The following is a 25,214-nucleotide window of genomic DNA, read 5'->3' on the forward strand; positions in this document are numbered from 1 at the left end:
ACGGTATTTAATACAGATATCAGCTGTGCAGTTGCATTGCAACACGTATTTAATGTCAAGGCGTAAATAGGAAATTCTGATTCGTTTCAAGTCCACCATCTTTTGTTTACAGGCCAGTGTTACCGTCACGATCAAGATATTAGTTGGACGGGGAAAACTTGCTCAGTGGTGCTCTAATGCGTCAACATGCTTAAATCTATTTTTGGCACGTAATGTCCTCTTAAAAATAGCACTGCAAGTACCTCCTGATAAAATGTCAACTTGGACACGTTGCCTCTTGGTCTGACGCTTTGTTCCAGCTAAGTGTGGGTGGGTTTGATGCATGTAATGCTTGCTAAAACAAACACTCTGTCCACATCACTAAACTGGAGTGATCAAGGCCACACACACACACACAGTCCATAGACAACATGATTATACTGTCACACACACACACAGTCCATAGACAACATGATTATACTGTCACACACACACACACAGTCCATAGACAACATGATTATACCAAAACAATATCTTTTATTTGTAGTCCATCACCACAGCCCTGGTAGGCTATTCTGCACCAAAGCCAATGGAGAAACACATGACAAGCTTTAACAATAGAGAAAAGAGAGGAAGTCAACTGGATGGTAAGCAGTACGTGTTTACATTTGTGTCCCAATCTGGACACCACCTGCCTTACTATTTTTATTTTAAACGGTCTAACTAGCTCTAGTTCTATAAATCCCGGCATACCTGTTGAAGCTCAGCCACTCCTGTCCCATTCTGCTGACCAGTTGCAATTATTGCTACGGGAATGGTTGTTACCCAGAAAACCAAACAGGAACACGACAGGGACAAGAACACATAGCACGTCTGGGTATTCGCATTATTCCACAATAGTGATACCGTCAGGTCCTGAGAGTTTTAGAGCACAGCGTAAATCTTTCTCCAAAGAGGGTTTGCATTGTGCTGCAAAGCTGCCAGGATCATCACAATTTGTGTGTTGTTCTCAATGGTCAAAAATACCGGGCGAGGAGAAAAAAAAAAAAAAGAGGCTTTCTGCAGATGGTCCATGTTTGTGCTTTTTTAATAATACTATTATCTTAATGAGGTCATAGTTTGGTTTGTTATACACTGGAGTTACAAAGGAAATTAAAATAGACTAAAATTCAAATAGCCCACCAATGGTAAACAGTACAGTATTTTAGGGGCATTCCTCCCCCAATGAAAGTTGGGTGAGAGGAGTTGAGAGGTCACTGATAGAATGCCTATACATACAGACACATACATACATACCTCACAAACATTCACTCTGCCCACGCACTCACTCTCACACGTATATACTGTACAGAAACAGTCAAAACAATGGAGCGAGACATGATGGAGTTTCACTAAAGTCTTCACAAAGCACAAATTCTTATTCCTTTCTCTTGTTCCATATCACTGTAATGACAAATTTGTTTTTTTTTTAATTTGAAAAAGTAGACATATACTGTAGCATCTCCACGTTGACTTGTTAGGTTGATTCCTCTTTGATGGTAAAGTCCTTTTTAAAGTCAGATAATCAAAAATCACAATAACAGTTCTGCAAAATTGATGCACAACAATCCCATACATTCTGAAGTTCATGAGTCAAAATTAAATGTTCTTGGGGCAGAAGTACTCTAATCTGGGCCTTTCCGAGTCTCCACTGGAATAGTTCCCACAGGACAATACTAGGTGACTGGCTAGCTCCATTCGCTTCAGTTCTCCGTACTTCCTCTTTCTGGTATAATTCCATTACTCGTGTTTGGGAAAGTTTTTTAAACACTTTCAGAACATCTTGACCTTTACTCGATCCTTGTGTACAGTCCAAGAACATTGTAGTTACAAGGGTTTGTTGTTTTTTTTTTAATATTAGAACATTCCAGGGCCCGGACTGAACCCCATGTCCATATCGCGTGGCCTCATCTGCCCCCCCATCATCATTGTCTGCTGTGGGGGGCCACCCATGCCTTGCAGTGACATCATCATATTAGGTGACCCGCCAGGTCCAGGATGAGCCATTTGTCTCCCCTGCATCATTCCTCCTGGACCCCCAGGGGACATCATCCTGTGCTGGGGGCCCATCATGCCTTGACCCATGAATCCTGGTGGCCGCATGGAGTTGTGACCTGGGTTTCCCATTGGCATATCTTGGGGACCCATTCCACCACCAGGGCCCCCTGGCATCCCTCCCATTCCCTGCATGGACATCCCCATCCTTGGAGGGGCATCGCCCATCATTCCCTGCATTGGGAAACCAGACGGGTGTGGCGGTTTTACCCCCGGATTTTCTCCTCCGCCTCGAGGAAAGTACGAAAGAGTCTGGCTGGGCTTCTCTGAAGGGATTATTCTGGAAAGATCAAACTCGGGAATTCCAGATGCCCCCGGCCGCATAACTTCATGAAGGTCTGCGTCGCTGAACCCACCTTGCATGTTGTTAAACTCTGGCCCTCCGGGCGTGTTGGGTTTGCACATACTTCCATCACCCCCTCCCCCATGAGGCATGTTCCCCATCCGTCCCCCCATAGGACCACCTTCTCCCTGGAAGCCCATGGGATGGCCTGGAAAACCTTGAGGACCAGGGCCATTGTGTGGGGAGAAAGGTCCTTGCTGTGAAGGGGACTGGGTGAGGGGGTACGCCTGACTTCGGTGAGGGTAACCCATGCGTCCCTGGGGCATCATTTGAGGGTTTCCCATACCAGGGTCTTGATTTGGTGGTATCATCATGCCATGAGGTATCATACCTGAACCCATATTAGGGGCATTGGGAGAGGGCATCTGTGGGGGCATGCCATGGGAGAGAGGCTGAGATCCCATTGGATTCATACCCAGGGGGCTGAGGGCAGACATGGGGCCAGCATTTCCTGGTCCCATCATACGAGGATTACCTTGATGATTCATAGCAGTACCTGCATAGAGAAGACAAATAGAGGTCGTTCATTTCAGTATTGATGTTGAAAACAACACCCCATGTAGAGCGTGTTATTAAATGTTTGCAATTTACAGCACATTACAGATGTGTTATCAAGTCAGTTACCGTTATTGTTTACTGATGGTAGGTTAGGTGAGCGAGCAGGGGGTGAGTCATCATCAGAGCTGGCGACAGTCTTAATGGCATCATGGTAGAGCGGGGTGGAGCTGGGCATTGCGAATTTGGACATACGTGACATCATGATGGAGAGAGGGTTCTGGGAAAGGGTTGGCTCAGGGGGTATGGTGTACGGACTGCCAGACGGGACGTTGCCTGGAAGAGACATGGAGCCGGATGGAGCTCCTGATGAAGGAGGTGCAGAGGGAGGACCATTCCCACCTACAGGATTACACAATGGTTATAACGACAAACAAAATTAATGATCAATATTTTAACTTGAATACCTAATCAAAATTTGAAATGCTGAAAAAGGCGTCCAGTGATGTTAAGTTCTATTTCTAGGTTCAGTACAGTATTCAGTCGTGTATTTCCATCAGAAAATGGTGTGAATCCATTAACCCTACTGTGCCATCCCAGTTTGTTTATTCTTTTCTTTCTCCAAAATGCACAGATGACCAAATGTCAAAGCTGGTGTTTGTGAACCACGTCAACTTTTTTTCCCCTTTGGTTACGGTAGCTTGGCCTCTCATGAAATGTCATGTAACACACTACTCACAACTCACACATGGAAGAAAGAGATCAGGATTTATATTTCTGAATTGGATCACATCATATCTGTCCTTGATACATGATAGTTAACTAGTGGACAAACTACTGTGAACAAATATACCTAGATACATACAAACATATGTATGCATATATATATATATATATATACCTTGCTCCATGCCTCCCATCCTGTTTGGGGAGGTGATGCTAAGGGGGGGCTTTCCACTCTGAGGAGGAACTCCAGGACTTTGCATGGGTGGTTTTGGTGATGAAGCCCATCCTGGGGAGGGGTTAGGAAGTGAGGGAGATCTCATATGAACTGGTGAAGCCCCAGCTGATCCCATCATAGAGTGGGGGGACTTCATTGGTGCTGAAGCTGGTGGAGCTGAAGGGGCAGTGGGACCTGTAGGACCAGTGAGCATACCAGCCAGCTGGGACGGAGTCTGGGGGGATTTAAGATTTCCTGATGGTGAGCCCATCATGGGGGACTGAACTTGCCTTAGAGGAGGAGACTTAAGAGGGTTGACACTTGGAGAGTTCCCACCTCCTGCTTGGACATTCAGGTCTGCTGGTTTACGGCCTCGCTGACCTTGTGAAGGGCCGCCAGCCGAAGGAAGGTGGTTGATGCGCCCATTACCTCCTGTTGGTGTCGATCTGTGCTCTGGACCAAAGGACTGATCTCCATGTGGACCTCGCATCCCCCCAGGACCCCCTGGAAATGGACGTCCAGGCCCCATAGGAAAGTCTCCTGGTTGTGTCTGTTCAGGAAAAGGAGGGCCTTGCATGGGCCGTCCTTGAGGGCCCATGTTCTCCATTGGAGGTCCTCCTCCAGCTCTCATTCTCATTATTTCATCAGGACTCATGTTCATTCCTGGATCTCGTAATTTGGAAGGATGAATGTGTGCACCTGGTGCTGGGCCAGGCCCCATGCCAAATTCGGGGCCCATTTCTCTTCCTCCTATTCCCTGAAGCCGGGAGGATGGACTCATAGGACCATCACCAGGCATCCTGGGAAATATACCCATACCATTGCCAGGTTCCATTCCACCTCTTTGGTGTCCCATCATTCGTTGCATGTCCATCATCATCCCAGGGGGGATGCCTTTTTCTCCACCCATACCTTGGTGAAACATCGCTTCTTGGACGGACTGAGGATTTGGGAAACGTTCACCGCGACCACCGGGACCAGCAAACATTGCTGCAGGTCCCCCAGGAAAGCCTCTTGCATCTCCCATCCGAGGAGGCATGTCATCAGGCCAACCCATTCCAGGTCTTGGGGGTCCCTCCATTTCAGGATTGATCATTCCGGAAAAGCCAGGCATCCTCTGCATATGGGGAGGCATACCCCGTGGACCAGGGCCCATCCCTATGCGTTCTGGGTAGTGCTCTGGTGGACCACCTGGTCCTCCCCATATTTCCCCTGGGCCCATCTGATAGGGAGGTGGAGGGCCTCGCATCATACCGCGTGGGCCGTGTGGGTGCATCATCATGTCTGGTGGAAGCGTACGGTGTTGCATTTCCTGTTTTTTCCGCTTCTCTTCAAAAAATTCCTGCTGCAACTTCAACCAAGCTACCTGTTCTGGGGTCATTTGGTCTCCTTCTCCACATCCTCCTGGTCCCCCCATGTGTGCACCCATTTCGTCTGGTGGAAATGGCTGCATATCTCTTGGACCATGAGGTGGGCCAAAGGGTGGACCTTGTGGACGAGGTTGGCCAGGCCCACCTGGCGGTCCAAGACTCTGAGATTGTGCCATCATAGCCTGCAAGGGCCCTTGCTCAGGTCGACGAGGTGCACCGTCAGGGCCGCCATCATGAGGGCCACCATGGGACTGTGGAGGCCCAGGTGGTGGGGCATCACGGTCATCTGGGAAGAGCATGCGCTGAATATCTCGCAAAGTCTGCAATGAGCGTTGGCGATGCTCCAGCTGTTCTTGAGACAGACCCTCGGTGTTTGCTTCGATGTTTAACAACTCCTGTGCCAGCTGCTGCTGTTGTTGCTGCTGCTGCGGTGTCAGACCTGCTCCACCAGGACCTCCACCTTGGCCAGCTTCTCCTGCCGTTTGGGGATTAAGGCCCGTGTCAGCTTGGTTGACAGGAGTCTGATCGACTTGGGTTGTATTGTTGCTTGGGCTACAGCCAGGAAGGTTTTTGGATTCCATGCCTGAAGAGGATGATCCTTCCTGTGGAGGAACACTGGACTGGTTCCCTTGATTGGAAGGTTGAGACGGGGCAGAATCAGCTAAGCCAGTTAGGGACGGTTTGGAACCTGGCTGGTGACTCTGGTCTTGGGTGTGAGAGGGAGGCTGTTGAGGAGGCTTAGAGTCATTTCGGAGGGCGCTTGCTGCATTGTTCTGAGAGAGGATGAGAAATTTATAAAAGTTATAACGCGCCTATTGACTGTGCTGATACCCAAAACCACGACTGTTAACATTCTTACCAAGAGAAGGTGAGCTTTGTCCTTGCTGTTGGAGATATTTTTCATGTGGAAGGCAATGATGTTTTCTGTAAGGCCAGTAAGAACTGCATCAGCTGCCCTGAGGACAAGAAGGCAGATAGTCAGGTACCAGAAAGAAACAATAAGAATGTGTGTTACTTCTTGTCTTTTAGTGAGAGTCATCCACTTGCTGAGTAGATGGGAACTCCAAAGTAAAGTCAAGGTCAACACATCCTATGAACTGTTTCATACACACCTTCCACCAAAGACTAACAGTGTCGATGTCTAATTCTAAAATGAATGTGCTAATAAACATTTGAGGGCATAAGTGAAGCAGAGGAGGTAGAAAGCAAACTCATGGAACACAAAGTAGATAACAGAAGCCAAAAATGGGACAACGGCACAAAAACACAATTCAACTGACACCGGTTTTATTTTGAGCCACAAATTTTCCAGTGTACTTTTTTTTCTGTGGATATATATCTGCATTCAAGTTCCATTATAATTTCTATGAAAAGTAGTTTCGCCTTGACTGTCAATCACTATCTCACCAATTGACAGGTGTGAATGTAAAACGAGATCAAATGGACATGAGTAATAAACTGCTGCCATATTGGGTTTGGTAGCTACAGCAGTACGTAAAACACGGCTGACGGCGTTCTTTGTTTTCTTACTTGTTGGCCATCTCTGTGGTGAACACATAAACGAGTTTGGAGCCTGTTTTCGGACCAGTAGGAGGTTCTGTTGTTGGCCCCTGGCTTCCCAGTGTATTATGGGATGGTGTAGAGGAGCGACTGAGACCAGGATTGGAGGTAGAATGTGTGACTGAGTCCTGGGGCTTCACGTCACTGGAGTTGCAGTCTATGGAGAGATGAGAGGGACAGACAGCGCTTTAGGTTCCATTTGGGCTCATCTGGACTGCAGTTACACTGAGGTACTGCAACGCGTCAAAATGATCAGCGGACGCGTCACTGCTCAATGCTTGGATGCACACGTTAATAAACTTACTAAAGAATCCTTTGTCGTCCTCGTCACTTTCGCCCCCAGAGCACCAGTCAGCTCCACTGTACGGCTGCCTCCTCTCTGCCACACACATCCTCTTCACCCTGCTGCTGTCTGCAGATGCAGAGAGACACACACACACACACACACACATATATAAGGGGACCTGTATTTGTCCACTGCTCTTTTACAACAAAACAACGAGGGAGTCACAAGGCATAAGAAGAATTTGAAAAAGTATGTTTCTATAACTGAAGAACTCAAAATATCTATTATGGATGAACACTACAGGAGGGAATGTGTAAAAACTCTTCAGACAAGTTCAATGACAAAATAATCCACATTAATGTAATCTGAAAATGTTTAAATTCACGTTGTTACAATAGAAAAAAATGCAGCTACACAAAGTTCTACTAATGTGTGCCCCCGGCTGCTTACCTTTATCCTCAGTGGTGGACGTTCCACTCTCTGGCTGATCAAATGATTCCACTGAGGTGCTTCTCTCCCTTTTGACTTTAACCTTGGAACTTGGCCCAGAAGTCAAACCCTGACCATTCTTCAGCCCCATTCCTCCTGGTACATTCTGAGCCCCTTTGGCACCCAGGGTCTTAGGGTCACACGGTGAGAGCTGTGATTGGCTGCCAGTGCTCCCTGGTTTGCCCTGATTGGGTATTTTAGAGTCCATCTGGGTGGCAGTGGAGGGGGACATGACAGGAGGTGAGCGTACCATGGCCTCCGTCTTAGGTTTAGGGCTGACAGAAAAAGAAAACAAAGATCCACGGAATAAGTCACATATATTTTGATTTTCACCAGAACTTGTTACTAATAAAACAAGGCGGATGAGGCATATTAATAAGTAAATGCAGTTATCTTCTGGATTTTGACACAGAACAGACAAATACAGCGATGCAGAGCCAACAACTGACATGAAATCTGACATATACCAACTTGCAGCTACTGTATGCCCTTGGCAGAAAATGGTCCTATTTCATTATCCAACCCATAAATATGCAATAATAGACTATTACACAACTAATAAGGATGTGTGTCACAAAAGAAGTCAGACAGTCAATCAAACAAGATTATACAGTTACTTATTCAGTATATAAGAAAGCCAAAAAATATTACTATTATTAAAATGACCAGTTTGGTTTCCGCTCTGTTAGATAGCTTGGTGCAACAGAAGTTGTACTGTGTGTACATTACAGCCCAGACTCAGTCAGCGATGGCAGCTTAATCATGTGGTGCAACTCGAATCACCAGCAGGCCTTTTTACAAAATCACAAGGATTTTTCATATAATCGAACCCAGGATTCTTGGTGTCCACCTGAAGTCCCAGCTTTCTCTCTTATTTTGGATGGATGCATCATGGCTACTTTGAAAGCCGAAGAAGTTGTTCACCTTGTTCCACTAATGAAGACAACGATGCGTTCTCTCATTTATTCCTAAATCTTATTCCTAAATCTCATTTATTTCTAAATCTCCGTCATTTCTTGCTTATGTTGACACCAACAGTCAGACTGTGCTATGCAGAGACATCCAAGGTGAATTCTTCCCAATTTGAACATGAGATTGGGCTAGCGGTACTGGGAATTACATGTGCTTAATCAATTCTGAAACATACAGTGCAGATGTGGGCAATGTACAAGTGACTACTACTGACTAGTTATAAGAGCAGCTCATTTCAGGCAAGCAGGACATATCCTGGCAGAAAATTCCCTCACCACACCCTAATCTTTCTGTCTCTCTGCTCTGTCTGTCTGTTTTTTACTCACTACACACACACGCACACAGAACAAATGCCAACATGTCCAAAACACACAACTGTATACTCGCCTACTTTATGTACATATATACACACACACACAGTCAGTTAGTTAAAAAAACACCAAGAGCCGGGATTTTGTCAGAGCAGACAGCCGTTTCCAGAGGCACCAGAACCATTCGTCAGCAGGGAAAACTTCCATGTTAAGTGTACTCCCTGACCTTTGAACAAAACTGTAACATAAATTAAAGGCCTTCGTGGTAATAGAATAAAAAAATTAGCTACTTAAATTAACAGTAGGTGAAGTATTACACGTCCACAATATATCAATATTTGCTATAAGAGTGTGTATGAACTGAACATTTTGAATTACAGCGCAAAGCCATGACATGAGATCTTTCATACAAAAAAAGTATGTTTGGAAAGGTAACAGGACACTCTTTATTTTTTGCCCTAACATAAATAGTCAGATAAGCTTGTCTGTTTTGATAATCAATAAAAAGAAGGCAGCATTCCAATTCTGACCAATCAATAGTTTGTGATGGCTTCACTTTTGCACATCTCGCTCACCTTGAGCAAGGTGGTACTAAAAATAGCACCTGGTCCAAGATACTAAAACATTATTCATGGCCACTAAAGTCAATCATCCACGCACATGACAGGGCATCAGTTTTGAGCATTAAGATATCTGTATAGAAAACTAGCAGTAGCTTTGCAACCAGTGGCAGAAAGCTTAGAATTCATGTGTTGCTTTGGTGCATGGTTGACAGCACCTAGCAGCAACAGTGCAGAAATATCTGTATATGCCCTATTACAACGTCAGCTCTATATTATTGTCAAGTGCAAACACAATTGGGTGTGTTGCCATCTTTCCCACCAAAATGGTATATAAGAGTTCAGTGTAAACATCCAAAGACTCGTAAGAATAGTGCACAACTATAAAAACACAGAACTTATTTGTGTTATATAGTACGGTACTTCTGTGGTTTTGTGTAGATGTGGGTATTTTTGAAAAACTTGAATGGGGCCAGTTTTTACTGGAAAAGCCTGTACTTAAACCTCGGAGTCTCGATTGTGTTTCAGGTCACCACAATTGGGCACCAACTTGGCCCAAAGCAGACAGAAGGGTAATGAACATCATCAGAAACAACAGGTTTCACTTTAGTGTTGGTTGTCCACAGAGGGGAGAAACTTATCGACTAGCCAGCAAAGGTACTGAAAACTGTACAATCTGTCATCTTGTGTACTTGCATACTTGTTATGCTCTTCTCTGGTAAATGACTTATTTAATGAAGACTGTATTTCCATCTTCTCATCTGGAATGTACTCGGTTAAAGCAACAATGAGGAAAAATATTCATTTGGAAATTAATCAAAGCACGTGATCTTATCTCCCTCTTTTCAACTGTATTCGAAACACTTTGCAAACTTGGTGATGTGGATCAAGACAGCTATAGTCCTGAGTGAGAAGGAGGCCATACCCAGGAATTGAAGCAAGAATATGCAGGATCTAAACATCCCAGTTTGTCAAATGCCTCTAAACAATCACAACAAAAAAAAAAAGATCTTCACTCAGCATGTCGTAATCTTCATGTGGCATGTGATCCAACACTAATTACAGCAGCAGCAGGAATCCATGTTAATTATTTGACTCCAGCCCTTCTAGTCTAAAACCATAGTATATAGATTCTGCATGACAAAAAGGGTTAAATCAAACAGTAACATTAAAATCATGAACAAACCAAGAGTAGCACAAGATGTTCCAAGTAAATTCTCCACGACTCATTACCATCATCACAGCGGTGACATTTAGACCTCAGCAGGTTGGATGAGCGCTGTTTACTCACCTCTGAGTGTTGGTGGACGGGGAGTTCTTCAGCCTATTGGAGTGCATTGATGGGGCTCCCAGGACTACAGAACAGGGTGGTGTGATAAGCTGGTGAGGGCTGCCTGTGTGGGATAGTGGCGCTTTGGCACGCACGTTCCTAGAACCAGGAACAGGATTCCCAATGTTGGAGAGATTTCCTCGACTGTCTTTCGTCTCCTCTCTCTCTTTCTTCCCTCGCTCCTTTTTGTTGAAATGTGTTGCTGCTGTACCTGCCGCCGCTGGCCTTTCCTCTTGGACCTCCAACATTCTCTCTATGTCCTTGTCTGTGTGTGGGTGTGTGTGCATGCGAATGTGTATGTGTGTGTGAGTGAGTGTGTATTTGTGTGGGAGGAGGTGTTTGTAAGACAATAACAATAGTCCAAGAGCTTTTTCTTGTATGGTGTGTATTTATGAAACTCCCCCTAGGGGGCTTTCAATGGCCCTTGGGCACACTGTTGACAAGAAAGAGAGAAAAGAAGACAAAGTTAACAAAACTAGAAAGGAGTGATGCAGCGTGAACACCCTATACACACACATGCTAGGCTGGGTTTGCCTCTGCCACTACAACACAACTATTGTTTTAATAGACATTTACCTGATGGGTCACTGAGGTGTTAACAAAAAAGATCATTTGGCATAAAGTACATTTCTCCTGGCTAAAACTGTACAAGGATCATTCAACCCAGTCAAACATAAGAATATGAGCAGAACACAAACATTTTGAACCTGGAGCAGAGATCTGAACCTACAAAAAACATCCAGGAAAATATCTAGTTCAAGCCACAGAACCTTGGGAGCTGCAAAACTACCAATAAGTCAATGCAGAGACTAAAGTTCAGCGAAGCAGCGCTCTGTGTTGACAAAACCGCAGCTCGGAGGCAGACGGGGCATTCTTAGACCAGAGCTGCATGCTGGCTGCAGCTTTTGCAGCATCAGCATATGACTACCAGTAAATAGAAACAAGGTGTGTTTGATACAGCCTCACTCCAAGATAAACAAACGTGTGACAACTGGGTGGACTGGACTAACTGATCTTTCTTGACCAAGGAGTTTGATGCAGCTTTCACCCATCACGTAATGATTAAGGCAGGTTATTGCACTAAAATGTAGTTGACGTATGTACACAGTTAACTAGTAATTATTGAGTGGTTTGTAAGGTAATTAGAATTCACAAGTTCTAAAATGGCTGACCATCTTTTTGGCTGATTAGAAAATAATAAAAGCCGAAAATAAATAACAGAAGCTGCCATTGCAAAACCAAAACACAGAGAGAGAGACAGACAGACGGAGACAGAGAGAGAGAGAGAGAGAGAGAGAGAGAGAGAGAAAGAGAATATATTGCATGTGAATACTGATCGGTAGAGAGCAACTCAGTCAGTCAGATTACATTGTCATCCTGAAAATATTTAGGAGTTCTTCCAAAACACTCAACATTGTAACTGGCTCCAGAGTTCCCTGAGGGAGGTGGAGTGTTTGTGGGGGTTGGGGGTATCACTGCAACCAGACAAATACACCAACTCCTGCTACAGCGTTCGTCTCTCTGCTTTTCACAAGAAGTGATTTACAATTATGAGGTCCACAGATCACTGCTGCACATGAGAGGTTTGCTTCTCCAGAGATGGGTGGGGGGTGGGGGTGTAGACGAGCCTGGGGGATTCACACCATTTGGATTGTGTTTGGCTGATTATAACTGATTAATGGATCACTGAAATGAGCACATTCATTCACTGCAGAATTGGTTAAAAAAACAACTCCCCACTGCATGAAATGATGAGATCTACATCGCAACAGAGAACACGGTTACGCAGACACCATTTCCCTAAAGGCACAATGATACATGGAACCCTACTGTGACTATACAGCGCACATGACATCACACAACACCTTTGTATTAACATCGTACCGACATTTCAATTTAATACAATCAAATATCAAAGTTTTCACAAATGAGGCTTTCTTAAAATAAAGTGATAATAATAATAATAAATGTATTTGGGGATTCTGAAGGAAGGCCTGGCAGGAATATTGCAGTGGCTTGGGTACAACAGGTAAGATTATACTGTAGAGATTTTGATTTCATGATAGGAAGCCCAATGAACAACCAACCACTGTCCATGTAATGTTTGGCAAGGGACACGATGGATGCGTGCACTGTGCAAGGTTGGGACAGCTGGACACAAGCAGTCACCTGTTTGGCCCACAGAATCACTAAATTGGTGGAATGATGCACTGCTTTTTACGTTTGACATTGTTTATTTGTGCATCTGTCGCACACCTGTTGACAAAAGCACACTATTCTCTCCACTGAATTCTGGCACGTCAATGAACATTGTTTTTAAACTTATTTTTGGCCTTGTTCCTCCACATTTGTCTGAGGAGTTGAACTTTTATTAATATAACAAAGCTCTGTGTCCTGTCCAGACCCTGGGGCATAAAGAGTGGGGTAAATGCGCCTTTATTCTTTATTCAAAATGGCTTCGATACAGATTGGTAGTTCATAAATTATGCTATGTGACTGGCCTCCTGCTGACGATCCAGCCGAGCAGAAGAAAATGTACTTTTCTGCACTATATTGTCCCATGGCAGGACACTAATTATGCCAAAGAGAAAGAAACCTCAAAAAAACATCCTCAGCATTCCAGATGATTTTACATCCAAAAATCAAACTGTAGCTCTGAGAAAATGAAAGGAAGAACTTCAGACATATTGAAATCCTTGAAAACCTATTTGAGTTCCATGTTGAGCATTTCTGGCCGCTCACACTACAGTGTGAACATGGGATTTTCAGTAGGATTCTCTAGTTTAGGGCTAAAATGATTTATCCAGGACCTTTAAATTAGAAAAAGACAGAGCTGCATTGAGGCATCGTTTCCCGACACTGCGCCAAAGAGTCTTACTCAAGTCCAACACACTTCCACACAGACAGCCCAGCACAAAACCAAATGTGAGTAAAGGCCGAGAGCGACGAAGAGGAGGCATAAGAATGTTTTTTGATAACGTCAAGATTAAAGAGGAGGAAATTACACTGTTTCTGTGGTAATGAACAACTGGTTGAGCACTGCAACAAAACCCCTTTTTCATTGAAGAAAGCAGCAAATCCATACAGCCGGTTTGCAGAGCAGAACGGATCATTTAGAATGCTGCACTCAATGAGTGGATTTAACTCGTTTAGCTGTATTCATAAATGATACAAGTTTTCTCCTGAAAACTATGGCTACTTGCAGAAAATAAAAATTGGTTTTTTCTTTCCCTCTGCTGCTAAAGCTAATGTACAGTGAGCAAAAACAATGGAAGACAACACTTTGCAGTCCTTCAACGGTAGATATGTGTTGTATACATAAATGTATGTAATATTAACTAATGTCGGTCCACAAGCTACTGTCAATCATCTGTTCCCTCCGATCACACGCTAATGGGGGACTCCTAATTGGGGAACTTGGTGACACGAGTGTCACAAAGAATATGGCATCATCAGGTGTGCACAAAGCAGCTGACTGCAGGCACGAGCACCAGAACACTACAAAGTTAAGCACAGTCTTCATCTTCCTCTATGATGCTCGACTGTCAATCACAGAGCACCCAAAAAGCTGCAGTTTGCAGAAGTTATTAGGAAACCGTCTTAGAAAAGCTTTTGTCTGATATAAATATATAGGTCAGATAACGGTTCACTTCATTTAGATTCAGGTTTTCAAATGCGGGTTTTACTAAAAGGGAATTTCATTTCATGCTTACGTAACAGCCGTCGTATGCTGGCAGTGATCGGCGTAGAGAACGGACCTTCCTACCGGGGATGGGGGCTTTATACCAGTTATGCATCCACTGGGGCTGATAACAGGACCATGACCTCACCACCACTCTGGTCCACTGCCTTTAATTTTTAACTCAACAATGCTGCACAGATATTATTTTACAGAAAAGCTGTCTGGGGTAGTGAAGTGCACTGTGCACGCACACCAGACTGTACCTCCAAGTCCTCAGCCATCCTCTTGGCTGTAAAAAAGAAAAGTCTGCTGCTGTTGTAGCCTCTTTTATGCAAATCCCACAGCAAAACTGCAGTTCACTCACGATAGTGTTTTGCTCTCCTGCTGAACTACCTGCTTGCTGTCTACGTCGCCTTCATCTCCACAGTTCTTTCTTCTTTTATTTCAGGTTAATCTGAACCCGTCACACATCAGTTTCCAATGATGGGGAACTACAGTATAAAGCCATAAGCATGTCACCATTAAGGAAGATGATTTGGGGCATTTCTAATCTACAGGTTACCTGACAATTATAAATATAATAATAAAGTCCAGATGAATAAATACTCATACATTCATCCACATCATCTGGTTAAATTGTTATGGGAATAAATGCAGCAAATAAACTGGAATATTGAGTGTTTCCTAAGTTGTTTTGGGTAATTTAAATGCAATATATTTATCTAAAATAAATGTAAAATGTACACAAAAATTTTCAGGATAATATGATAATGGCATTTATTTTTGCCAGGTAAAGAGTTGAACGCTGCAGAACCAATAATAAGCCGAGTGGCCAACAGTACCGAGGAAACACATGTATGTTCACCTGTTGAGGGGCTTTTCTGACAGCAGTGTCACACTCCCAGCGTGCCACGTCCTGCAGCGAGCACTCCTGACACACTCAGCGCCTTTAGAATGTTAACAATTCTGAGCGTCATGGACGATGGAGTTTCGAAACTACCAATGATAAGGTCTGAAATGACATTATGCCCCTACAGTAACAGGAACAGGCACAAGCAATTTCTAGGTGAACCAGCCTACACGACAAAGCAGGTCCCTGGGTAAAATTCTATTTCCATACATCTAATTTTATCCATAAATAAAAAATGGAATCTATTCAAAAACCAAAAAAAAGAGCTTGCCCCTCCTGTTAAAAGGAGCGTGACTGACCTCTGCTTATATGGCAATAGCCTGCAGAACATTAGTTTTTTTAGTTAGTTATCAACTTTGATTGCCGATTACAGACTTTTGTGACATTTCTGTGAGCCTCCATCACAATAGGTTTGCACTACTAAGGGGATCCTGGTCATCGGTTCTCCTTCTGGGATGCCAACAGTCAAGTCATTCCCATATTTTTGACTCATCTGTTTGTCTGGTCAAACCAATTTTGGCTTTCAATCTCTAGAAGATGGCGGCTGTGATGTTGCATTCTGTTACTTATCGTGGTGGCAGATACCTTGCTGATAAAAGATATGAGGGTTCTCAAATGACAGGACAAATGAATACCCATGGTGAGGTGCCCAGGACAGAAAGGGTCTAAAAAAAAAAAATCACTCTATTCACCAAGTGTGCAATGAGTGCCTGTCTCTCTCTCTCACACACACACACAGACACACACACAGCTGACTCACTACCGGTACTCCGCTGGTGTAGCCTGGGCAGAGTGCCACATGTGGCGGCCAGCTCCAGCAGCAGCACTGGCACTCAACACTCCAGCCTGCTGAGATCTCACTCACACACCCTGGGAGAGCGTCTCTGTCAATCTGCCCTCTGTCTTTGCATCTCTGAGGAAGTGGCTGTGTCCTGCTTGTCTGTGTGTGTGTGTGTGTGTGTGTGTGTGCGCACGCACACACACACACACACACACACACAGATATAATTAAACTTTCAGGACAGTTATATATGTGTAATATATGGGACTACAGTCAGGATTTGCAAATATTGGCTATGCATTAGACAACCTGTAACACACATTGCAAAACAAAAAACTTGGTACTTGTGGGAAGAGATATTAAGATCTGTTTTTAAGACACTCCTCATTTGGACAGGAGCAATGCTGTAGGGTGAGAGTGCCCATTAAAAGTCACAGGTTAAAGTAGGGCTGCAGGGTTCTGAGGTCTGCACAGATGATGAAAAACATCTGAATACGACGTTTAGATGTCGTGATACTGATTTAAGGGAAATCACTGGATCATTTCTCAAGTAAAAACATGTATTGATTAGGACAGATATGCAATGAAATCAATTACAAGCCATCAGTGTTATCATTTGAAGAGAAACGTTGATTTGGCCATTGCTGTTGTGTTTGACTACAAAAGAATATAGAGAAAGAGAATATATTGCATGTGGATACTGAACGGTATATACAGACACGTAAAATATGATATAAATTGATTTGTAGATGTATGAGTATAAAACTCATTTGGCCCCAAATTATATAATGTAGTGTTATATCATAATGGCAGGAGGGGAAATATTCCTGTTCTGTGTGGAAAATGTACTTGATTACAATGAATATACTTGTGTAACTAGCACAACGGGACAGTAAAGTTTATGTTTTAGTTTTTGTTAAGAAATACGTTTTCTTCCTGCATTTGGGTAAAGACACGTTACAGACTTCAGATGTCATTGATGACATCACCATATGGAAAAATACCAGGTTTGATACGTGCATCTTGGTTTCCGCCGTCATGCATTTAACACTCCTGACCTCCATCATGTGATTTTAGGTAGATTCATCATATGCTAGAGAGGCCGCTGCAGTCATGCATTTGGGGTAAAAGGGACTTAAAAATTCGTACGGAAAATAAAAGGATTTTTTTTTGCTAAAGATTGTGAGATAATATGCTGAAAAAATCTGATACCTGGGACTGTGATTTTTTTAATGATTTATTGCAGCCCTGGGTTAAAGTAAGATCACAACTTTGGAATAATCAAACAAAATGGGGCGATTCATTTTTGTCTCTGGGTGACCGTGAAAGGAGAAACTTGATATCCTTCAGGGAAACTCTGCTGCCCTTTGTGCGGGCCCTTCCATCTTTCTTGACCGTGCTGTCTGGGCTTCGATTCCCTCCCTCCATCAGTCCTGACAGTCGCTCCCACACTCAGGCCACATTCTTCCCTTACACACACTGAGAAGACTTCTCCCTGTGGCTAAGCCCATTGTGGGAATACTCAACGGCCGACCCTTTAGAGACTACGCAGTCCTAGAAATGTAAATGATGCTTGTGGTTGATACAACTCAATCAAATGTCACTTCTTACAGACACTAATCCAAACTTGAGTAAAAAGAAAAGGCCTTACACCAATTAATAACACGGATTATGAATAGTATGGTTTATTTTAACAACGGTAGGGTAGCAAAAGAAACAAAAATGCATCCAGGTACCATTCTTGCTCAATGCTGTACCTACTAGTACCTACAACTTGTCACGGAACGGTTTGGAAGACTTTCCGGTAGGGGTACCGGGGCCAAGTATGTACTTTTAGTACCTGCTGGGCTGAGGTGTGTGCCGGTCCAAATGTGCCAAGGAGGAACTTTTATGTGAATGTCAGGAGAACAATGGATTTCAGAAAACGCAAACCTGCCCTTTTTTAAACCCCACAACAGTGACGCTGTGTAAAAATAAAGTTTAAAAAAAGCTATGTTAAGGCGATACCTGGTCCAGTTACAGCATGCAGACATTTCTGAGCTGTGTGGCAGATGAGAGAACTTGGAGCTACAGGTGAGACCAGAAATGTGGTTTTCCCTTTAAGGTCCAATTGGCGCTCAGAGGATCCAGCAGCCATAAACGTGATCTTGAGAAAACACCAAAGATTACCGGACCAGCAGAAAGGACTGGAAGTTTTTTAAAAGACAGAACTAGGAGTGGTATAATCAACTGGATGCTATTTATGGCACCAACCGGCGAGCAACAGGAGGGAGCGTTGCGTGGACTCGGCCACGGAGTTGTTGGAAACCAGACAGAGTCAGAGTGTTTTGTGACTTCCAGCATTTTTACAGAGCGTCTTCATCATGGTGAGTTCACTTTGAACAAGTAGCCTATATTTAGAAATTAACCCTGTTGTTTCCTGTATGCAGACAATGAGCTGGCTAGTTAGCCACCAATGCTAACTAACTCTGTCCCCAGGTCCTATTTTGTGATGCTTCGTTATTGTGAAAATACAAATTCAGGTTGTCATCGACATTTGATTAACTTAAACTAAACTAATTTTTAGTTTTGCTTCAAAATTTGTTTGTGTGTTACGGTATTGTCTGTGAAGTCTTGCTACAGTTTGAATTTTGCACAAGCAATTTTTCTGGATTTTCCCTCCAACTGCAAGGGGAAAAAATTGTATTATGTTTTCGGTCTTTTCCTCTTAAGACTCTGGCGTCAAAAGAGCTGCCAGTACAAAACCAAAAAATGATATGAGATGAACACAGAGTTGTGTTTACATGCCAACATCTTTGCGAGAGTTTCGTACCAACTGGTTATGAAGGCCTCGACCACGACGAAGAGCCACCCGGTGTACTGGAAAACCAACCCAGCCATACCGTAACATGTCAGGTCAAACCGTTTCGATCCGATACAGTGTAGAGAAAAAGAAGCTAAAATTAGCCTTGTGAAAATAAATGAATACAGACTGTTTCCCTTAATTACCAGAGTTTTACTCGGAATTGTTCCCTTGGAATGGCGAGGACTTACCTAATTACATATTTGGATACATACTCAAATATGGTATAGCGTTTAAAATACCTATAGGCAGGAGTAGTTAAGTCTCTTAGTCAAGTCTGGTGTGTACAGTACTCCTCTTTTAAGGAAAAGGTAGAATAATGTTGGTTGTTGCATTTTATGGTAATTGGAATCTGTACCTTCCTTTATAAAGAATATTCCACTGTATTTATGGTGGATTAAAAGGGATAATTGGAAGCCACAGAAACATCACACGTATGCCAGTGATAACAGGGAACATGTAGGATGAAAAATTGGGCATTGATGAACATCCCAGCCGTGCCACATCACTCCACACTGATAATGGTGTTTCATTTCTGGCTTCTTTCTCAATTCTTATAAAAACAAATACAGATTTAAAAAGTGAATATAACTGCATTACAGCAGTACAAATACCACAAGATATCTGCAAATTAGTGGAATAAAATGGAAAACCTGTCTGTGCCCCAGTTCTGAAACCATCATCACTACACTGAAAACTCTTTAAGCCACATACAATGACAACGAGTCACGTATGTCTGACCCAAGCTACACACTCAGTGTAGGGCTGAAAATGAACATCAACGTGACAAAGCAGGGAAGCGTTCACACCGACCCAAAGACCAAACCAACAATCAAATAGTTTCAGCTCAGAAAACAAACACGACGAGCCGTGTTTTAAAATCGTCCAACACTACGGTGCATCCAACCATGTTTATTTCACAGACCAACCATGAATCTGTACGCTGAAGAAGGCACGTACGCGGACTTTGATGAAACACAACCTCCTTGGCAGAGGTGATCGGAGCAAGAAACCTCACCGACATCACACACTTGTCAAGATTTACACCAGCAGAAATAAGAGAATCCTTCCAATTACCTCACGAAAGGCTCAAGAGAGACGTTGTGTCAACCCCCGGACTGACAGGTATACGGTGAACCCATGTCTGACATCAAAGGTTGAGCACGTAGGAGATTAACTGACCAATATGACGTGGGTAAGAGATGTTCTCAGAGAGCCCCGGAGCTCAACACCATTTTTAAGCACTCTCCCAGACAAAAAAGTGGAACAAACCACAACATATTTCAACATATCGTGTTCGTTATTTCACCTGCCGAGTCAAGACTTGAAAAGATGTTATTCACACCATTTTGAAGATTAATTCAACGTGTGGGTGTTCGTTACTGCTTTCAGCTTCAAGGCTACAGACAAGGTTTCAGTTCTTAAAAGTTTTTTTTTTTTTTCAAATAGATTTTTTTAAAATAAATAAATAAATCAATTTCTTATCTCTAAGGCTTTCAGAAATTGGACCTTTAAACACCCCAGAGTCACTGTTTATGCTAGTTTGTGGTTCTTTGTACTGTGGCAGATGTAGGTGGGCATAAGAGACGTGAACACAAGCGTCTAAGGTTTGCTGCTAAATTACAGTGGCTGCTCATCTGTTAGCATCTGCCAGTTCCATCCTCTATACTGCCCAGGGGAGAATGTTAGTAAGAATAAGAATTAAGAATAAAAAATGCCCCCTGAAACTGGAAGGGGTTGCTTCGTCATCCAGACACAGCAAGTTCAGCAATACGGCGGCACAAAAGCCGAGGAAAGACACAAGAGGTCAGAGTAATGTTAAAAAGATACTGTCGATCCAGTTAGCAGCCACCACCCTGGTTACTTGCAGCAGTCAGAGTTGACCGCCACAGACTCGGAGTTCTCCCAGTATGAAGCTTTCTTCCCCAGTTTCAGCCAGGTGAAAAGAGCATCGCTGCAATAAATGTCAATCACAGCAAAGATGGGTGAAAACAAAGAAAAAGATTCTGACTCAGACAGCACATCTAATGATGCCGTATAGGCCCCCGAGACGGGGCCCAGGCCTCCTTTACTGCAGGCCAAATGACACCAGTGCAAAATAACTCCCAGTCCTATTTCTAGTTTAACCTAATAATATAATAAGATAACATTTCCAAATATAAACTATTGATATTGGTTAAGTTTTGATTTGCTCAAACCCACAGATTCTCAAAAACAACTGAGACATAGTTAATTTGCCAATTCAGAGTTAGTGCTGAAAATAGCACTTGTTTAACAGCTCGCTTAAATCTTTATGAGTTTTGTAGTCTGTGATCAATGTAAGTTCCTGCACTTAACTTGGCTGTAGCGAGGTAAATTAATATTTTCCTGCAACAGACTCTGTAGTCAATGAACAAGTATCTACACGGTTAAACCCCCCCTAAAAATTCACTTGGCTCAGACTAAAGCTACTATGCTACTTTACTGTCCCAAAATGTTGCCTAAGTCTTCTCATCGATCAGCTCAGAAGTCATTACTTAAAACTTAAAAATATCAAAGTTTAATTGCTAAATAAAACAGTTTCTCAGCCGTCAACTGCAAGATCTTTAAATGGAAACGTAAAACTGGAAGTTGTGACCGAAAACTAAATGTGTTGACTGCCAAGTCAGAGTTTCTCAGAAACGTACATTTTGAAATACAGGACGGTCCCTCCTGTATACATGACATTAGGTTTAAGTGAACCAGACTCACATAGAAATGGCGTGTATAAAGATTACCTGACAGTGGATTCACAGTCCAGTAATTGTCATCACAGAACTATTTTATTCGATTACGACCATGACGCACAGGAATGATGCACGCCAATGCACAGAGGAGGAAAATCCTCATCCACATTACATCAATATCCATTTCCCTGAGTCCTTCAACTCACTGTGGTTTTTGGTTAACACACCTCGAATGAGATAAAGGATAAACCACACAGACAGTGTTGTCTTGCTGGGACGAAGGCTGCATCTGCTGTATCTGCAGATCAGAAAACAAGACCCAGAAACAGTTCAGAATCAACTCCTCTCTGAGGTCTTTTACCTCGAGAGGAACACGGGAAGAAACCCTCCAACCGAAGGCCTTTCTCATTAGAATGCCGCTATCAACGTGGTCATCGCCACCGATAAATGTCAACCAGACGGGGACAAACATTGGGAAGAGCCTGCTGTTGTTGCAAAGCAGTGCTGCACGTCTGAGTGTTCCACCTTGTCTCTGTGTAATAGAGGTGCTCCGCAAAGCTCTGATGAAGCATCAGGAATTCATCTTGGGTCAATAGAAACATATACTTTACCATAACATGATGAGTATAAATCTGCTATCTAGGAGCCGTGTTGCCTCACAGGAGGAGCGGAGAAAAGCGTGCCAGTTTGGGCACACGTCTTTGACGCACGTCTCTCAAATCCTAATGCGTCCATTAGGAACTGATAGTTTAGCGAAGGTGCTTTGCTCTTCATAATAAAGGGCGCAACTCACATGTGGTTGCCACGTCCGATGGTACTTGTTTCTTAGTGTTTATATTTAGACTCCTCCGATGCCAGCACAATGGCAGGATCATGTTTAGGAGTGGGCAGGCTGACACAATGGGACAAAAAGAGGCACAGTTAGGACTGCTTACCTCAGAAGCCCCCCTGCCCTTTCAGCAGGGCTTCATATGGAGAACCAGGTATCAGGTCCACCGGGCACTGATGTCGGCTCCCCACTCGACTCCTCCCAGTCAGCCACGGAGGCTGGACAGGAACGGGGCCCGCTCACAGTCGTCTATGCCCACAAGTCATTCACACCTGTACGAGAGACAAAACATCACTGACTTGGTTTAATGCTTAGAGCAGCATATTTGACACACAATTAGGAAAAAGCTTCAGACATCAGGGGCCATAAAAACAGCGAGTATTTATATATAGACTCTAAAATACTATGCGACTTAGCGACGTAACTGAAAACTATGAAAACTATTATACACTGCAGAGAGCTTCTTTTAAGCTGAATCCTAAAAGGAAATGAGAAAAAAATACTACACAACGAGATACGTATTGATATTCAACATCTTTGCTGTCATAAAGGTCAAGTTACTGGAGGAACTTAGTCTCCACGTGTGGGCGTACGCTTTAAAACATTCCAAAACACCAAACCTGTACCTGTAAAAGTTGCTCAGGTTAACGAAGCAACAAGGACAGAAGCTCTACAGAGGTGCCACTGTTCATTCCGTTTACGAAAAGCAGTAGGATGCCTGAGAAACCTCGTTTGTGTTGCAAAATTGCGTTAAGAATTGAGGTTTTTTTTGTCTGTGCAGTTAATCTCCGGGGGGAAAAAAGGTGAAAATGTGAACTTTTCTCACAATTAAAGTGTCTTCACAGCATGAGCACGTTCCAGGCTGGTGAAATAGAGAAGTATTAGTATAAAATGAAAACTGTCGCTTTCTTTTCTATGTTTAGCTCGCTGGTCTGGCTAAAGCAACACAGCACAATGCCGCACAAGTTTGTCCAAACGGGCCTGGTGGAGGAAGCCTGAGAATATCGGCTCCAATATCTCCAAAGCTGCAACTCTTCATCATAAAGCCCCGAACTGCTACACTCCGGATCGGACTTCCCTGCGAAATCTCAGCGCCTCACTGGACAACTCTTGGCGGACAAAGTAATTCCATGGCGCTTGAAACTCCAGGAACTTTTTTTTTTTCTTTTTTCCTAAAAGAAGTTGTTCCTGTTTCGCCAGAGCTGGGGGGGGGGAAGGGAAGACTTCAGCACTCGCATTCATGGAGCGTCGGCCAGCGCGAACAAAGTCTTCCCCGAAGAGGGAGGCACTGGTCGGCGACCGAGAGCGAGAACAACGACGTCTTCCACAAACACGCAACACACACGCTCACACACGCACGGGCACTCGCACAAAAACACGGCAAACGTCTTTTAATCCAGCGGTTTGGTGGCCAACCAGCCCATCCAGGCTGCGCCCGGGCGAACCTCGGTTTTCAACTTGTGCTAGCTCTGTTAACAATGTAACAATTAAATCGCTCGGCAGATGATATGGCTGGCCGACACAATCAGCAGCCGCGGCCTATAATCTCCCTACGCCTCCATAAATCATATCACACACCATTTATATATAAAAAAATAATAATAATAATAATAAAAAATAAGCAAATACAATACCAGCGGTGTACTCCCGAAGAATGCAAAGCACGCATGCTGCATTGTATCCTTTTTTCATTTTCACGAAGCACGGGCGGTACTCCATTATAATGGGGTAAAAACCAATATTTCTCCGCGGGTTTTCCAACACGCTGAAAACATCGTGAATAATCCGCTTTTGGTGCGCTCGGGAGGGGGGAAAAAAAAAAATACCAGCAGCGTTCGCGACTGAAACGGTGCTCACGGTGTGCAAGGCCAGACGCGACGTGGGTTTGCTAGCCAGCCTTCGGGGACATAGGCAGGAGAAGAACGGATACCGGAGTGAGATGTCCCCCGGAGGAGGACCCGCGTGTGCCCGTTGCCAGGAGGCGAGCTCTGGTAAAGACAGTCTACACCTGGAATTGGGGTAAAAAGAAGGCTCACCTTGACTGCTGGCTTATTTCCCCTTTTCATCGATCGACGCGATCATATCGTAGACGTATCTAATCACAACATTATGACGGAAACATTATAAAATAGAAAGGTGTCTCCCCCCTTTCGCCCGAGATTTCCAGTGGTCCTACTCCATTACATCCCAGTCAAGATTTCCTGTCGTCTCTCCCCCCCCACCGCTCTAACGCGATGGTTTAACCCGAATTCTAAGTAGCAATTCTAGGTCAGGTCTGTGTGCCAGTGAGAATGTTTCTGTCGGGTAGCAGCGAGACACCGTCGCTCCCAACTCGCCTAAAACAGTAAATACAGCAACATTGGACGCGTCTGCACTCTCATTCCTCACTTTTCTTTTGTTTACTCGCCTTGTGGTGACGGTAAACTACCTCCCGACCCAGCCTGGAAAGCAGGAAACCATCAAACTTGTAAAAGTTTACACAAGAAAACATTTCAAAGTTCATATGCACGTATGACAGGAGAGGCCATTTAGGTAGATTAATTGATTGATTCGTTGGTTTTCACTAACATGAGCATGAACTGGTCTCTAATAATTCAGCTCAGTTGGGAAGAAAACTATTTCCTGCTTTTTCATTATGGAAATTTTACTCTACGCAATAGGCGGAATCGTTTCAATGTAATTTGCATTGTGTTTCAGGAATTTGCGACCAATCCATTCATTTATTCCTTCTAGTTA

At 43.7% G+C, this 25,214-nt stretch overlaps 1 protein-coding gene across 4 annotated transcripts; it reads right to left on the bottom strand.

Annotated features, from left to right (window-relative positions):
* Positions 1-496: 496 nt before the first annotated feature.
* Positions 497-24,695, bottom strand: bcl9 (BCL9 transcription coactivator). 4 transcript variants are annotated; one of them, XM_029834692.1, is made up of 11 exons: positions 24,515-24,695; positions 23,305-23,340; positions 22,585-22,750; positions 10,691-11,162; positions 7,518-7,831; positions 7,086-7,193; positions 6,752-6,938; positions 6,081-6,177; positions 3,813-5,994; positions 3,041-3,313; positions 497-2,912 (listed from the first exon to the last, which is right to left on the bottom strand). In XM_029834692.1, exons 4-11 carry the CDS (start codon positions 11,014-11,016, stop codon positions 1,876-1,878), a joined length of 4,524 nt encoding a protein of 1,507 aa, XP_029690552.1. In that variant the 5' UTR covers positions 11,017-11,162; positions 22,585-22,750; positions 23,305-23,340; positions 24,515-24,695; the 3' UTR covers positions 497-1,875. The 4 variants fall into 4 exon arrangements, with proteins under 4 accessions (XP_029690552.1, XP_011607206.2, XP_029690532.1 ...); XM_011608904.2 differs by lacking the exon at positions 23,305-23,340; XM_029834672.1 differs by lacking the exons at positions 23,305-23,340; positions 24,515-24,695 and adding an exon at positions 24,113-24,484.
* Between the last annotated feature and the right edge of the window lie 519 nt (positions 24,696-25,214).

This window comes from Takifugu rubripes, chromosome 1, assembly GCF_901000725.2.
Source record: "Takifugu rubripes chromosome 1, fTakRub1.2, whole genome shotgun sequence".
Taxonomy (NCBI): domain Eukaryota; kingdom Metazoa; phylum Chordata; class Actinopteri; order Tetraodontiformes; family Tetraodontidae; genus Takifugu; species Takifugu rubripes.